Source organism: Pholcus phalangioides, unplaced genomic scaffold (genome assembly GCF_987345545.1).
Source record: "Pholcus phalangioides strain wild (caught in Gottingen) unplaced genomic scaffold, Ppha-v1.0 ptg000024l_1, whole genome shotgun sequence".
Lineage (NCBI taxonomy): Eukaryota > Metazoa > Arthropoda > Arachnida > Araneae > Pholcidae > Pholcus > Pholcus phalangioides.
Window position 1 is genome coordinate 9,002,909 of NW_028301616.1, and position 16,543 is coordinate 9,019,451.

A 16,543-nucleotide genomic window follows, 5' to 3' on the forward strand; every position below is an offset into this window, starting at 1 on the left:
TTAAAGGTCTTTCCACAGAGAGCAGGCAGACTTTCAACATGGTATTTACATCAACACAAAAATTCAGCCATCTGCCATTTTCACTTCTACAAGGTAAAACACACTCAACAAAGGATTTTGTTCAATTCTTTGCAAAACGCTGGAGGCTAAGCTGAGACCAGTTGCTTTAATGGATTGAATGATATTTACCGGTCATTATATTGGATAAAAAAAATCATGTTAGAAATAGGAAAAAATTTGGGATATGCCATAACAGTCATTATAATGCAAGGGTTGTTATAACGGATGGTCTTTATAATCAGCATCGACTGTATTAACGCTATAAAAATGCATTGAGTTCAGTGAGTAATAATTATACAGGGTGCATAGGTAACAGGGCGTATGGCATTTTACTGGCAAACAGTTGACCCTACAGGAATAGTTCTAATTAGAAAAAGTATCCAAACGACATGTATTACAGAGATGTGGTTCTTGTTTCAAGGGGTTGTATAGTTATCAAAATTAAAAAATTAACTTTTTATACGGCCCCCACGTGCCAGAAAACCCATAAGAAAGTTGTTGCCCTGTCTCTCTTAATGCCAACTAGAAAAATTCTACATTTTTAAGTGCAATATTCACTGAGGTATTGGAATTCAAAAAACAGAGGAAAGTTTTGAAAAAACAGCATTAAATGCGGGAACACTGTGTCATGCCTAGGGATCTTACAGGAAAGAACTGATCGAGAAAAAAGAGACTGCGGGGGAGTGAATTCTTGTTGGGGGGCCCGGAGGAAGAGAAAAAGAAGAAGAGACGTAGGGGGGTGCATCTCTGATGACGAAGGCCGGGGGGTTTTTCTGATATATATGATGTGTGTGCTCGAGAGAGAGAGAATGTGGTTTTCTTGTTCTCTCCGTTGGTAATTAAAGATATTGTTTGTTTTCACAAATATGAGTGGAGTTACTTTTGTTCGAGGAGATGTTGGTAGTTGATGGAGAAGGGAGTTCTCATAGTGTCGCAGTCGCAATGGATTCGAACCAATTTAGAATAAACTTTCCGTGAGAACGCTGTATCTTCGTAGTGAATTTCCGGTGTCATGGTTTCCATTTCCAGGGAGGAAGACGCGCTAGGCTTGATTGTTGTTTGATGCGCGACGAGTGCGGTTTCGTCAACAGGATGGTCAGCGATCGTCTGTGGTGATGGCATCAGTGATTCAACATCGGGAAATAACTATGGATAGTCAGCGATTGTTGATGGTGATATCCGACCAGTGTGCAATCGTCGGTGATGTGATTGGTGAGGCAATATAACTCTCTACGTCGAATCTCGAGGAAAAGACAAGGTCTTGTGATCAATATCTAGCGAAGGTCATTCATACACAGGGTGAGTGAATCCCTATACTTGTGTTCTCTGAGCCATTTGTAGTGTATTCAGGAGTAATAGCAGTTTTACGTATGCATATATATTATATATAGAATTTTTTTTTTTTTTTTGTATGAATTATGTATGCATAGTTATTATTATTGCATAATTATAAGAAGATAAAAAGAATAAATAAATAAATCATGTCGTGTTTCGGTAAGGCAAGGAAGGAAGATTTACTTGTTTTGGCGGAAGAGATAGGAGTGGCGGTACCACCAAATACAAAGGTGTATGATATTAAAGAAATGATATTGAGGTCTGACAAATTTGACGAAGAGGCGGTGAGAGAGTTAGCGAAGGCGATAGTCGATGAAAGGCTAGGAAAGGAAAAACGGGAGTATGAGTTGCAAAAGCAGGAAAGTGAGGAAAAATCGAAAAGAGAAGAACGGGAGTTTGAGTTGAAAAGGCAAGAAAATGAGATGAGATTAAGACAACTGGAAATTCAGAATGGTGCTCAAAGGGGAGAAGAAAATTTGGTTTCAGCGTCTGGTAACGGTGTGAATAGGGCTGGCAATAACTTTATGGATTTGTTTAAGGTTATCAAGGGAGTCCTACTGGAGCCACCAGAGCGGTCTGAGGAATGGCCATTTTTCTTTCACCAGGTAGAGACCATGTTCAAATTGTATGAAGTCCCGGAATCTTATCAGGGTAAGATTATGTTGTACACTCTAAAGGGAAGGATAAAGGGATTGAGTACTATGTTGACTGGTGATGAGTTGGATAACTATACTAAAATTAAAGACTGTGTGCTCAAGGAACACCAAATCAATCTAACGAAGAAGTCAATACCGAATGATGTTCCGTGGACGGAAGAGGCAGACACCGCTTTTCAGAAACTAAAAGGAGCATTGTGCAGTGTGGTTTCTTTATTCACGCCCGATTTAGAGAAACCATTCGAAATCCATACCGACGCATCAGAAACAGCAGTTGGTGCTTGTTTAGCGCAGCGAGGTGTCGATGGCAAAGTCAGACCGATCACCTTCGTGAGCCAGAAACTGACTCCCACTCAGAGTAAATGGAGTACAATAGAACGAGAGGCTTATGCGGTCGTTTGGGCTTTGGGAAAATTTGAGCACTGGATTTTAGGTAGGATGACCCACCTGTACACGGACCACAATCCGCTCAAATTTCTATGCGAAGGGGTGCCCAGAAATGCAAAGTTGCAGAGATGGGCTCTGGCTCTTTCAAAGTTTCAACTATCTATAAGTCACAAAGCCGGAAGCCAAAATACAGATGCGGATGCTCTATCCAGGCTCTACTAATGATGTTGCACGAAAAGGGGAAAAATGTCATAGCAAATTATATTTACCAGTATGATCCACCTTATATGTGATTGAATGTGGATGTTGGGAAAAAAAAAAAAATGTGAATTGTATATCAAGCGAAGGAAAAAAAAAGACGTACGTTGTGCTGTGTGTTATTTGCATTTCATGTATTTCTGTGTCATTTGCATTTTATGGATTTCTCTATGTCATTTGCATTTCATGTATTTATGTTGGCATGTGAAGTATTTATGTTGGCATGTGAAGTATTTATGTTGGCATGTGAAGTATTTATGTTGGCATGTGAAGTATTTATATGTTATCTGCGTATTATGTATTATCTGCATATAGTGTATTTTTTTTTGAATTCCGATCATGGCTCAGAGTAACATAATGAATGAACCTTGGTTATTTTGGTGGATGAGTTTACGAATTATGGACAATTGTCCAGTAATTGTAAACTGGAGGGGAGGTGTCATGCCTAGGGGTCTTACAAGAAAGAACTGATCGAGAAAAAAGAGACTGCGGGGGAGTGAATTCTTGTTGGGGGGCCCGGAGGAAGAGAAAAAGAAGAAGAGACGTAGGGGGGTGCATCTCTGTTGACGAAGGCCGGGGGGTTTTTCTGATATATATGATGTGTGTGCTCGAGAGAGAGAGAATGTGGTTTTCTTGTTCTCTCCGTTGGTAATTAAAGATATTGTTTGTTTTCACAAATATGAGTGGAGTTACTTTTGTTCGAGGAGATGTTGGTAGTTGATGGAGAAGGGAGTTCTCATACACTGCTTTATTACACTTAGAAACATGGATTTTTTTTTAGCCGGCATCAGGAAAGACAGGGCAACAACTTTTTTATGGGTTTTTGTACACACAGGGACTGTATAGAAAAGTTGATTTTTTATTTTAATAACTATACAACCCCTTGCAACATGAATGACACTTTTTCCTAATTGGAAAATTATGCCTGTAGGGTTAACGGTTTGCCAGTAAAACGCCCCATACGCCCTGTTACCTATGCACCTTGTATAGGCGAGAGTATCTTTATATAGTATTTATATAGTAAGTATTTAGGGGCCATTCAAGTATTACGTAAGCAGATTTTCAGTCATTTTTGACCCCCCCCCCCTTGTCAGCAAAAGTCAGCAAAACAGCTCCCCCCGTCAGCAGCTTAGAATATTTCATATCTTCAAAAAGGGGTGGTTGATGACGTAAGCAACCTTCAAATCCCTCTTCCCCCCTTGTCATCAAAAGTCAGCAAATCCGAAACTCTCCCCCCCCCCGATGCTGACGTAATACTTGAATGACCCCTTATGAGTAACAGCAAAATACAGGGACTGATTGGAATTCATAAATGCTCACTGAGGTGTGTTTTCTTTTTTTAACACAGTTTTTTTAATAACAGGATTTAAGGAACTATTAAAAAATAAAATCACCTTGTTCAGCAGATATTTCGTTAGACAATACGTTAAGTCTATGTGCGGCTTTCTCTGTAGCTTCTTCCTTGTTACCTGCAGCCACCCACATTTCTTTACCCTATTCAAAGTTTTACAAAAAACGCACTGAAATAAAAATTATTACACAGGATGATTCATCCAATTTCAAAATGATATATTTTCCTAAATCAACAATGCAGAATAATAAGTAATACATGATTATAAAGGGAAAATGTCTGAGTTTTTTTTTTACTAATGTTCAAATATGACTTTTTTTAGTCACATGTATTATGTCAAAGCAATACGAAAAATCTTGCAAAATATGTCTGCTTCCATAGACTCTTGTATGTGAAGGCAGAATTTCAGTCATTTTGGCTCATCACTACGCTTCAGCACTTATAAGTTATGTAATTTTTACAGTTTGTAACACCCTTTTTCTCAACCCTCGCCAAACGATAAGCTTAGAAACTTTCAAAAGGGTAATGCCATCAAAGAAAAGAAGCCTTCCTGCCAGTAAAACAGCATTAGCTAAGGTAACCGTAAATATTTTTTATGGGCATTATGTAGTATTTTATCATATATAGTTTTTATAATCAAATTTTTGATTGGGATGCTGTATTTTAGAAATATATCACGTCCGTATTTGTTATGGGCATCTTTTTCCCAGCCACCTTGTTGGGCATTTTGCCTGCTGTATATCCTTGCATTTATGTTCCTGTTCATAAAAAGAGTTTCATTAAAAGACATGCCAGCATCAGTAATTGTTTATATACTGAAACTTAGACATATTTTCCCACTATATTCATATATTACTAATCATTCTGTGATAATATTTTTTTTTAATATATAATTTTAGAGTTAGATGATTCTTTCTGAATCACCCTGTATATTATATACATGTGTTTGTTTCAAAACATACATCAAAAGTATTCATACACAATACTTTTGAAACAAATTTTTTATAATACAAACTGTTTTTAAACAATCTACCACATAAAAAAAATTATGTAACATATCACACAGGTAATAATATATGACATAAACAATCAGACTTACAATTCAACTACAAAAAGGTAAAAGAAAAAATTTTTAATGACATTTACCTGTGATAAACTGGAATGATTTATCCTGTAAACGGGAATTTGGTGGCCCCACCATAACTGCCTCGATACACACCAATCCCTGTTATATTAAAAGCACAAAAACATATTTTTAAAAAAATTTTAATGCATATAATGGCAATATGGGAAAGAAAAAATTTAACAGTTGAAATAGAAATTATCAAAAAAACAAACAAACAAAAAAATGTAAAAAACAAAAAAACTCACTGTAATTTATTGAACCAATCGAACCAAAGCTTCTTGTGATAGTCTGGAACAATATCAAGCCTTCCTTCTTTTACCGCCTTTAGAATAACATTAAAATGTTTGAAAAATGAAGCGTGGATACAATGTTTTTTTTCTTTACAGGGCATCCCATAAATTTGTAAATAGTTTAAAAATTCATAAAAATTGAAGGAATTAGTATATTTGAATGCAGTTTGCAAAAAAGTTCTAATAAAGGAGGATTGCTTTTGATAAAGAAAAAATACTATAAAAATATGTTAAAAAAAATTTTTTTTGTTGATAGAGGGCATTGCATGAAAGTCTGTCAGGAGTGATTCGGCCTGAACCTTTCTTCAATCACTTCTGTGTCCGAAATGTTCGTACAGCTTCAGTCAGCGATTCCACCAATGTTACCATCACAATAAAAACCTTCTGTAAGTGCTACTAACAGAAAAATCCAGAAATGATCTGTTAATCGTACACCCTGCATTTTATAGGACTATGATTTTCATATTTCCAGTGACTTGCTTTTGTGCAGTACTATTCTCATTCAATAAAAATGTGAACTGATTTTTTTTCCTGTACCAAAAACAATGACCCCCTTTGTGAGAGTAACTTTTCTGCAATCCGTATTTAAATTTACCAATTCCTTAAATTTTTAGAAATTTTTACAAATTTATGAGATACCCTGTCATGAGCTCTTAAAGAAATATTTAGAATGAATACATAAGCATGTTCAGAATTACTATAAAAGATACAGATACACACAGTAAAACTTGGATTTAACAATTGTCATAGGGCTCGTTATTAAGTCAAGGACATTCAGAAAACGAGTGGGGGAATTTACAAAAACTTTCCTTTTTTTATAGAATGATTCGAGGATTTTTGGCCATAAAAAAAAAAAACCTTCCCATACCCATAACAGCTATTTCGTTTTTTTTGTTTTTTAACAGTTTAAAAGATGTTTACTGTCACAAATCTGTATAACTAAATGCTCTACAATACAGGATTTATAATATTTTTGCAGTCCAGCTAATTTCTACAGGCTTATCCATAATTTTCCCATGCTCATAAGAAAAAGATGCTTTTTTTAGGATGGGGTTCTATACTGATTGAGCATTGATAATATTCACTAGATTTTAATCAATTCTACTAAGAATGGTCAATTTCTGCCTTCTCTGCTTTGTCATGTGATTCTAATCATTAATTGAAGATTATCTTCTATAAAAGATGAATGCATAATAACCAAAAGAGACACGGCTGGAACCAACTTCAGATAATATTCTTTACTAGCTACAGTACCCAGTTTTATTTATGTTTCACGCCAGTGTATGGATTTTCTCCATGTACTGGCAGCATTAAAGAAGGAGCAAAACACTGTGGAGGCATATGTATGTCCAAAAGGCATCGTTAAGTAGCCAAAGTAAACATTCCGAAAGTCATTGTTGAGGCCCAAAAACCATTGATGCCTGATAGCTTTTCACCTATTTCGAGCATTCACTCAGCTCTGACAAACTTGTAAAGTATTGTTCAAGTCGGGCCCAGTTTTGTGTGTCAGAAAATTTTACAGAGACTGGTCGAAATAGATTTGTATAGAGAACATGCATTCAGACAGACAGGCAGACATACAGAAAATCAATTTTATATATATAGATAAGTAACACTTTTTTGAACTTGGAGAATGTGTATTTGAATAATTTTTTTTTTAATTAGGTTTATATTGATCAGGCGTCTTCAATGCTTAGCCTCTTTGAGAACATATAGCTTGGTGGTCCATAGGGATGCATTAAAATGCCAAATATGGCCAAGGTTGTGCCAAAGGTTTAAAGAACGAGATTCTGATAGTAAATGTAAGTGTACACCTGTGTACCATTGGGTAACGTATCTACTTTTTGTTATTGAAATTCTCTCTTTTAATCAATAGATGTGACACAAGAAATTGGAACTAATAATGAAAAACTATGTTCTAGCAGGCTGCTTTAGAAATTTAACAAAAGTTCTACAGTTAAAAATCAAAGAAATGAACACTATAGGTTTTAATGAATTCGTACTGTCTTCTGTTTTTTTTTTTTTTTTTTTTGTAAGTTTTCTGCAATTTTAATTAAAAATATTAATTTAAGTTATTAATTACCCTCGTGGCTTTTATACCCATTACTTTGCAGTCAAGATACCACTGTGATTTCAATCTAGGCTCTATGATATCTCCTGTTCTGCTACATATTGGCAAGGTCATCGGATGTGCCTTTCTTTCCACATAGAGACCGAGGTCTGAAAGCTTATCTTTCATCTTTTTCCGAGCTTCATACCTATGCATGCCCTATAAAAAAAATTGTTATCTGAAAACACAAATGAGATAAAATAAGACCATGCAATTTAATATTTTTTCCCAATAAAAGATTTTAAAAAAAAATAGAATTAACTTTTTTTTTCTCAGGATATAGTGAAATCATGATATAACGATACTCTGTGGACCAAAGAACTCTTCTCCTTGAAGATAGTGATGAATGGACAAATCACTCCCTAGATCTACAGTTGGTAAGCAAATAAAATCTAAGTCTTGATTACCATGCACAAACAAGTTGAAAAATTGTGGGAAAATCTAGAAATTACTGCCAGAAACTCTTAAGATATTTTATAACTCTATTATATATACCATAGATATTTTCCTAAGCATAATGAGATTGGCATTAAACAGCTGCCTTAGGTACACACTTTAGAATTTTGAATATTATGCAGCTATTCAGGGCTTTTCATTTCACGTATGTGTAGTGTCTTTGTAAATTTTTCACTATATTATACTCTAAACCTTGTCAGTGAACTGCCACGTAAAAATGAAACAGTGAAAGAGCACAAAAAGAATTACAATCAGAAACTCTTTTTGCAGTAACAAAACACAAAAGTATGTGTCATGCAACTGGATATTTTGTCCGAAATTCAAAATAAAAATGAGCATAGGAAAGGATTTATTGCAAAAATATGTCAAAGAAAATTAACAGATGCCAATTTATGTTTTGGTAAAGACCAATAATTTATATTGAATGTTTCATATAGCAGTCAAAATGGCTGCTTTTCGCCATTTCAGGTAGTTCAAAATTTCTGTCATTCTAGAGTTAATAATTAGTTAGAATCGCAAGAAATTGTTACAGTTTTGCTTCACTTTATGAAATGCACGTCTCATAATTACTCACATAAAAATTACATATTATGTTAACAATTACTTACACCAAAATTCTCTATACCATCTCTGATTAACCCATCATCATTAAATACATCTATGGCAGATAGATTATGCCTGTGTCCCAGTTCATAATCATTGAAGTCATGAGCTGGAGTGACCTTGACTATTCCTTAAAGGGAGAGGGAGAAAGAAAAGTATATTTTTTAACATGAAAAAAAAAATTCAATCATTTTTTAGATCGTTAGAAAGCAAAAGTCTGAAAACAGATGAAATTAGGCCTGATTAAACAGCAACAAGTTTTTGAGAGAAAATAAATTAGTTAACTCTCAGACAAACTTTTCCTGGATAGAAATTTCACTCCTTCAAAAGTTTCAAATATCACAAATTGATGGCATTGCCAAAAATATACAACTTGAACACTAAAGATCCATATTCAAGAACATAGTCATATCATCATGATAAGATACAAAATTTAAGTTAAAAAATAATAATTGAAAAACATAAACTAGTTATAAAAGCATTTCAACATATGGGAATTCACATTTATCAAAATAAAGTCCATATACAGGGAATCCATAATTAAAAAATTCTATTTTAAAATAGCCTACAGCAAAAAACCAGTCATCAGAAAATTGTGAAATTTTGTAGAGGACTTCATGAAGTGAAGAGAATTTGTTTCAGGGGAACAAAAATTAGTTGCAAATGTTGCCACCAGAAGGCCTTTTATTAAGAAACGACACATTTAGGCAAAAGTTTACAATTTTAACAATTGTTACTTGTGGCATGTTCTACAACTGACCAAAGTGAGTGCGCGGAAATGATCAGCACGTGGCGTGAAATGCTGCCTTTAAGGTCAGGTAAAGTTCTTGGACTGTCGCAACTTACCAGACATTTCAAATGCCCCAAAGCCAAAAATTGCATGGATTATTGTCCGGGGATCAGGGAGGTCATAGATTAGAGAAGTGCAGGCTGATGACACATTCTTCTGTAACATGTGTTTTAAGAACATTATTAACACACACTGCAATGTGTGGTGGAGCTTTGTCTTACATAAATATTGTGTCTGCAAGCCAGTGACGTGCTTGCAGAGCAGGAACAATTTCGTTCTGTAACAGCAATGCATATTGTTTCCCGGTGATGGAACATGTCACTGGACCTGTAGAATGTAATTCCTCGTAGAAGTAGGGACTGAGAATAAATGATGCAGTAAATCCACACCATACCGTCACTTTTGGTGAATGCAACAGAACCTCTAAGATAGCGTGCAGATTTTCTGGTTCCAAAATTCAGCAGTTGTGAATATTGCACCATCGAAATGAAAACGTGCTTCATCTGTTCAGAGGATATTCCAAGGCCATTCTGAAACGACCTCAACGTGAGCTAGAAACTGCAGTAAGAACCCAAGTCAAGTGTCATAATTATGTAGAAGCATCTGCTGCACAAATGAAAGTTTGTACGGATAATATCGGAGCATATTCCGCATGATCTTATGGACAGTTGAGCATGGCCTATACAACGTCTGTGCTACAAGCCTGACACTACCACGAGAATTTGAAGCTCTGTCACCTTCCACCTGAAACGAAACCTCCTGTACTGCATCTATAGAAATGAGTTTTTTCTCTTCCAGGACAAACAGCCAATGATCCTGTGGTTTAACATTCATTGAACCTTTTCGAATCCTCTTCCAAGTCTGATATTTTTGAAGAGCAGTTACTGCGGAACTGCTGTTTTGGTAAAACAATTTGACCAAAAAAGCATGATCTGGTAAACTTATCGACATTGTAGCAGCAAACACATTGAGAAACAAGATCTCCGCGAATGTTTCTTGGTTTTATAACAGCTGCTGCGTGACATTGTATAAATTTACATGTTTACTACAGGTGCTCAAAGTGAAACGACCCCTGGTGGCGAAATGTGCATCTAATTTTTTCTCCCCCTGAAACAAATTCCCATCACTTTTCATGTGAAGTCCTCCACAATTTCACACTTTTCTGATGACTGATTTTGCCTGTAGGCTACTTTAATATTGGGTCTTTCAATTATGGACGCCCTGTATATAATCAAATTTCATTACTACCACACAAAACGTTTGGTGTGAAACATTTTTAAAGAGATTGTAAAGTCCTTGTTATACATAATTTCATTACTACCACACAAAACGTTTGGTGTGAAACATTTTTAAAGAGATTGTAAAGTCCTTGTTATACATCACACATAAAATATATATAGTACACAATACTTCAATACTCATTTAAAAACTAGAAGAGCAATGAATTATGTTATGTGATATGATGAGTTCTGAATTACTAACTAGATCTTACCAGTTCCAAATGATTTGTTAACACTCTCGTCACTCAAAATAGGAATTTTTTCACCACTAAATGGGTGTCTGACAAACTTTCCAATGAATTTCTTATGTCTATCATCGGATGGATGAACTGCCAATGCTGAATCTCCAAGCATAGTTTCCAGTCGTGTGGTTGCCACACAAACTTTTTCATCTGAACATAAATATATAATCGCAATCATTTACAAATCAATATCTGAATATGAAAAAAATACCAAATTTTATTCATATCAGTGAATCAAAATTATATTTTTGATTGTTTGGCTTAAATCTGTCTGTTAGTGCCTTATTGAAATTGTTGCTACATTTCATGGTGAATGTGTGTATATCTTTTGATTGATACAGTGAATTTTGTACATAAAAAAATACTCAAGGGACAGGAAAAACATATCGTTATAAAGGATTTATTGTTATAGATTGGAATATATCAACATTATGAAAAATGTATGGGGACCAGAGATTGAAATCTTTATAGAGAGTATCATCAGGATTTTTACTGTATTAACATTGATCAAACTAAAATGTTCTATACACATAACGTCCTTGCCTTTCTTTTCAAAACTTTCTGAAGATAATTTTTCATATTAATCTTATTCATTCAATAGAATAATGCATCGAATAAAAAACTAATACTGGCATCAGCATCAAAACCCTAATACAAAGTTTCCCCAAGCCTTTTTGTTCTACTGCCCCCTTCTTCATAAAAAATTTCCCCATTGCCTCTCAACTTAAGTTAACTCATGGTTATGGATATCCATAACCTCCTACAGCCTCCTTCACTAGATCATTTTAATTGCCCTCCCTCCCCCCCTACCCGCGAGGGGGGGTCCGGATATTTTCCATTTTGAAGCACTGCTCTAATAAAATAGTACCTTGACTAGTATTGTTAATTGATTCCTGAGAGTTATTTGAATCTTGAATCAAATTTTCCCATGTGCAATAATGAATATCCTGTATTTTTTTATGCTCTCTAAAAAGAATACTTGTATGGAAATCAATTAGCTTGGCTTAGTCCATTGTATTCTATGTATAGAATAAAAGTAGTTTTGTGTGTAAGATGAATGCAGTACACAGTAAAGTCAAATGAAGCTGTTGGCTCGCCAAAGTTTTATGTGTTAAATTAATTTTCCCTTGCATGATTCTGCGCGTATTAACTGATGAAGTCTGGCAATTACTTTTTGCATTCAACTTAGATCACTCAGAGTTGGAAGTATCACTGTATAAATAAAAAAAATTAAAGCATCAACACACCGGAATCCCACAGTGGGTACAAGAAGAAGTCTAGGAAGCCAACATCAAGAGGTTCAGAAAGACCTGGTACATTCAGTTTGTTGCTACCAACTTCCACATGATTGACCTTATAAAAATTTGAGATATGAATAAGTATGTGAGAATAAAAAATACAGTGCTGAACTAGAACAAATAAGATGAAAAATATATCTCAGAAAAATATGTATACTTATGCATATAGCTGATACAATGCAGCTCCCATTATACCATGATCCTAGCAAGCATTAATCATCCTACCCCTGTTGCTATGCTGACAATTTTTATGCACATCTGTTAGAACCACTAGTAACAGCTATGTGTGATTGCGTCATCACTTACACCACCATGTCTAGTGATTCATCAGAGTGACTAGCTCCTATCTATGAACGTAATTTGTTGTAGAAGGGCAATGATAATCCCTAAATCACACTCTCACAATCAGCAGCTATGACATCCATACTTCTTCTACACATTTTGAATGCAATCAATGCATTAACAAATGTTGGTTGATTTATACAGTATAACAAAAAACAAATTTTAAAAAGGACCCATATGTGACTGAGTTCTAAGTGTCCTTTGTTTATACACTTCCTATATTCAATCATCTCAATTTGTACGAAGAAATACAGTATATCTCATGTGTTGGAAGGCAAAAAAAAAGCTTGATACCATTGATATGCATTCACCCCCCCCCCCCCCCACTCTCATTCCCCAAAAATGGACGGTATATTGGGAGGTCATTATAGTGAACATCTGAAAAAAAAATCAGCTTCTTATCAGAATTCATATTTGGGCAAAATTAAAAAACTATATTTTTCATGTGAACAGATTGCAGTAAAAATGCATCAGGTTAGAACACAATAATAAAACTAATAATTAGTTACACTCATGCATTCATTCACCAAGTTTTCCAATATGAAGAGTCAAGTTCACACACACGATTTAGGCAAATAAAAAATCATGGACTTTATACATTCCTATGCAAAAGAAAAGAGGAGGGACAAAGCTAAGTTTGGACATTTTATATGACTGAATGGACCTTTAAGCTCATTATATTGGATGAAAGATAACATGGAGTAAATAGAAAAAACTTTGTGACTTATCATACCGATTGTTATAATGGAATGATGACAATAAGGTATAGAATATAAGTAGAGAATATAGAATATAATATAGTATATATATAACGAACATCAACTGTATGGCCGATGAGTTTAAGTTCTAAGGTTAGTTACATTTTTGACAGTGGTTTTAGTAAATGGTATGTAAGCTTATGCATAGCAATCTGAATGTTTGTTATAATGACAGGTCATACTGTCTTCACAAGCTAAATTGAAATTTTATAGGACGAATTTTCAATAATCGCAGGTTTCTCTAAAAGAGGGTCTAGAAGAAAAATTAATAAAAATTCACAAACACAGATGGAATACAAATATTTACTTCACTTACTTCAATGTCAGAAATTACTGAACGCATGGCACATGACCAGTTGACCATCTTTTTTTTCCTGTATATGAGATTCTCGTCAAACAATTTGATGAAAGTATTTACAACAGCATTTGATGTATGCTATAAATAGAAACTGCAATGGAAAAAAAATTTCGCAAAGAAGAAGAAACAATGCTTTTTTCTAATTCAACAACAATAACATCTTAGAAATCCTTTTATATACATAATAATGCCATAAAAAAGATTAGGAATAGGAAATAATGGAACAACCAATTATTCACATGTTCAATTCATCATTACGATCAGATAAAATTATGAGTTTAAGTGAGGTGGCGTTAAACTAGTTCTGATATTTGGAAGCAAATTTGATTGCACAGCTATTTTAAACAGTGAATAATAAGAAGCAAACACAGAAAATAAGAACCTTAACTGAAAAATGTGGCATAAAGAAATCATAGCTTTTGAAGTCTTCTTAGAAGTTGTTCAAATGAAAACATAGACAGAGCTGAAGAACTCCTTAAAACAACTATTTCACGGATCAAACAAGAGGTGGCAGTATGGTTTAGTATTTGTGGTTATACTGCTAGGAAATTAATTTTTCTAGAAAAGCCAAGTGGTACTTGTCTGATTATAGCATTACATATTACTGTATATTTGATCATTTAATAATAGACAAAATAACTATCACTTACAGAATCCATCGTGAATGATGAGCGAGTAAAATCAAGTGAGGCACCCAATCTTTTCAATTGTTCTTCAATTATTTTTTCAGTCCTAAAGAAAAAACGAACATTCAATTGTTTTAGCTAGAAGTAGACATGAATTCCATCTCCACAAGTCTGAAGAATGAATCAAAAACATGCTGGAACTAAAATATGAGCAGCTCTTTACAAATAATTTGATCATATCAAATAGCTGATTCAAAGCAAGATCAATATAACATCAAATTTCTGAAAATACAGCACATTGAAATGAATTATGAAAAATAAAACTGTCTGTACGAAGAGTATAACTCAATCAACCTGATTCTCCATTCTGATGATTCTTTGTACAAAAGGTCTTCGCTGATTTGATGTCTGTTCAACTTCTTTTCTTTAAATATTTTCTTCTCTACTACTGCTTGAGTGGCGATTCCTCCATGGTCATAACCAGGAACCCAAATAACAACTTTTCCTTTCATCCTATGCCTACATAAAACAAATGCAACTATAAAATCAATCAATCGTATAAGTCTGCAACAAAATTAAATTGACGAGGTACTTCTTCTGTTAACCAAAGATCGACTCTGTAGTCTAATGTGTGGTGCAACCGTCTGCTATTTCACAATCCTACATTTTGTTATAATGAATCTAGGTTATAATAATTGTCCCCCCTCCCATAATACAAAGTCTTATTAGAGAAAAATTAAATTTTCTGTCCCTCAAATTTTGTGACAATAAGGTTTCACTGTATCATCACTAAATGCAAGAAACCAAAAATTACTCAATGTCCTGCTTTGTTATGGGATTGCAATTAATGTCTTGAGTACTAAATGCCAATATCTTAACAATTTATGTGTTAACGAATTTTTATTCTGAGGATGTTCAAAGCAAAATCGGCAGAAAGAAAAAGTTCAGAGTTGATCATGATCAACAGAGAGAGAGTCCGTCTCCCCAAAAGCATTGAAAAAAACATATTTTCTTCCTGCAGGAAGCAATTTTCTAAGCATTAGTTTCATCTTAAAAACTTTTTTTTTGCTAGTTAGAAGAAACTGAATTTCTGTCACCTCTGTAACACATACAAAAACAATGTTTCTACCAATCTTCAACATATTTTGACATTTTCAGAATTAATAAACTTGGCATTTTCCAAAAATTCAAGTAGCCCATTGCTCAAATTGTGTCCTGTTTAGTGTGCATACAAAATTTCATGAAAATTGAAGATTTGTAATGAGCATATACAGAGAGAGTGACATCCCATTTTATATACAGTAACACTTCAACTTACGTCAACCTGCATTTACGTTGCCTCATCCTAAGAATGATGATGTCTAAATCAGACATATTTCGAACAAAGCTTGGAAGGCTTTTCACATCGCATTCTTACAAAGAATTGTTTCCAAAAGAGAGTCACATAAAAAAGACTAATAGATAAGGAAGAACAAGTAAAATCTGCAGAATTACCTTCTCCAGAGGAGAGAGAGGGGAATTACAATTGGAAAAGTGTATCTTGGTAACTTGATTTAGATGTCAGTCTTGAAATGAATTACTGATGTAAGTTGGGATATCACTATAGATTTTTTTTTTCATTGCCTAGGGTGAATTCAAAAATGTAAAATTTTATCAAAAAAGTGGGAACATAAGGCAAGTGGAAACATCTACCACTGCTTCGGACTACTACTACTACTTACCTATGCATACTCATTTCTCTGAGGAATTTCCAACTAATCTGTACAAGCCAGGATATATGTTCTGAATGCATGTGTGTTTGGCCCCTAATACATTTATGTTGTCAGAGTTATGCTTTGTTTCATGGTTTTGCTGATGCTGTCATCTGTCTCCACATTTTGAAGTGAAGAAGGTAAATTTTCAAATTTTTATGTTAAGTAAGTTGCCTTCATGTTAACTCTTAAATGCACAGATAGAAGACCTGGGAGGTTCATGAAAATACCTAGTTTTTGTGTTTGAAGTGGACTTGTAAAAATTCCGACCACTTTCCCTCTCCCCACTCTTTCTCCATGAGTTTCTATTCATACTATCTTTAGAATTGATGTTCACCCTTTCATTTCAGTGAATTTTCGGGAGATAATTTGTCTACTGAAAACACCCCCCTCTCCCCACAGTATTATCTCTTTATAAAATACATTGAGTACCCTTATTTTTCTATAAATGAAAAGACTGGTATAC

The 16,543-nt window shown here is 34.4% G+C and overlaps 1 protein-coding gene across 1 annotated transcript in view; it reads right to left on the bottom strand.

Annotated features, from left to right (window-relative positions):
• Nucleotides 1–16,543, bottom strand: part of LOC149068694 (valine--tRNA ligase-like) — a 41,169-nt gene that overhangs the window by 15,942 nt on the left and 8,684 nt on the right. The window contains exons 5-14 of the mRNA XM_089250689.1: nt 14,681–14,845; nt 14,351–14,432; nt 13,659–13,778; nt 12,192–12,297; nt 10,915–11,094; nt 8,638–8,762; nt 7,547–7,732; nt 5,419–5,495; nt 5,194–5,272; nt 4,091–4,190 (exon numbers count right to left, since the gene is read on the bottom strand). Coding sequence (XP_089106815.1) covers nt 4,091–4,190; nt 5,194–5,272; nt 5,419–5,495; nt 7,547–7,732; nt 8,638–8,762; nt 10,915–11,094; nt 12,192–12,297; nt 13,659–13,778; nt 14,351–14,432; nt 14,681–14,845 — 1,220 coding nt within the window. The remainder of the gene's footprint in view (nt 1–4,090; nt 4,191–5,193; nt 5,273–5,418; nt 5,496–7,546; nt 7,733–8,637; nt 8,763–10,914; nt 11,095–12,191; nt 12,298–13,658; nt 13,779–14,350; nt 14,433–14,680; nt 14,846–16,543) is intronic.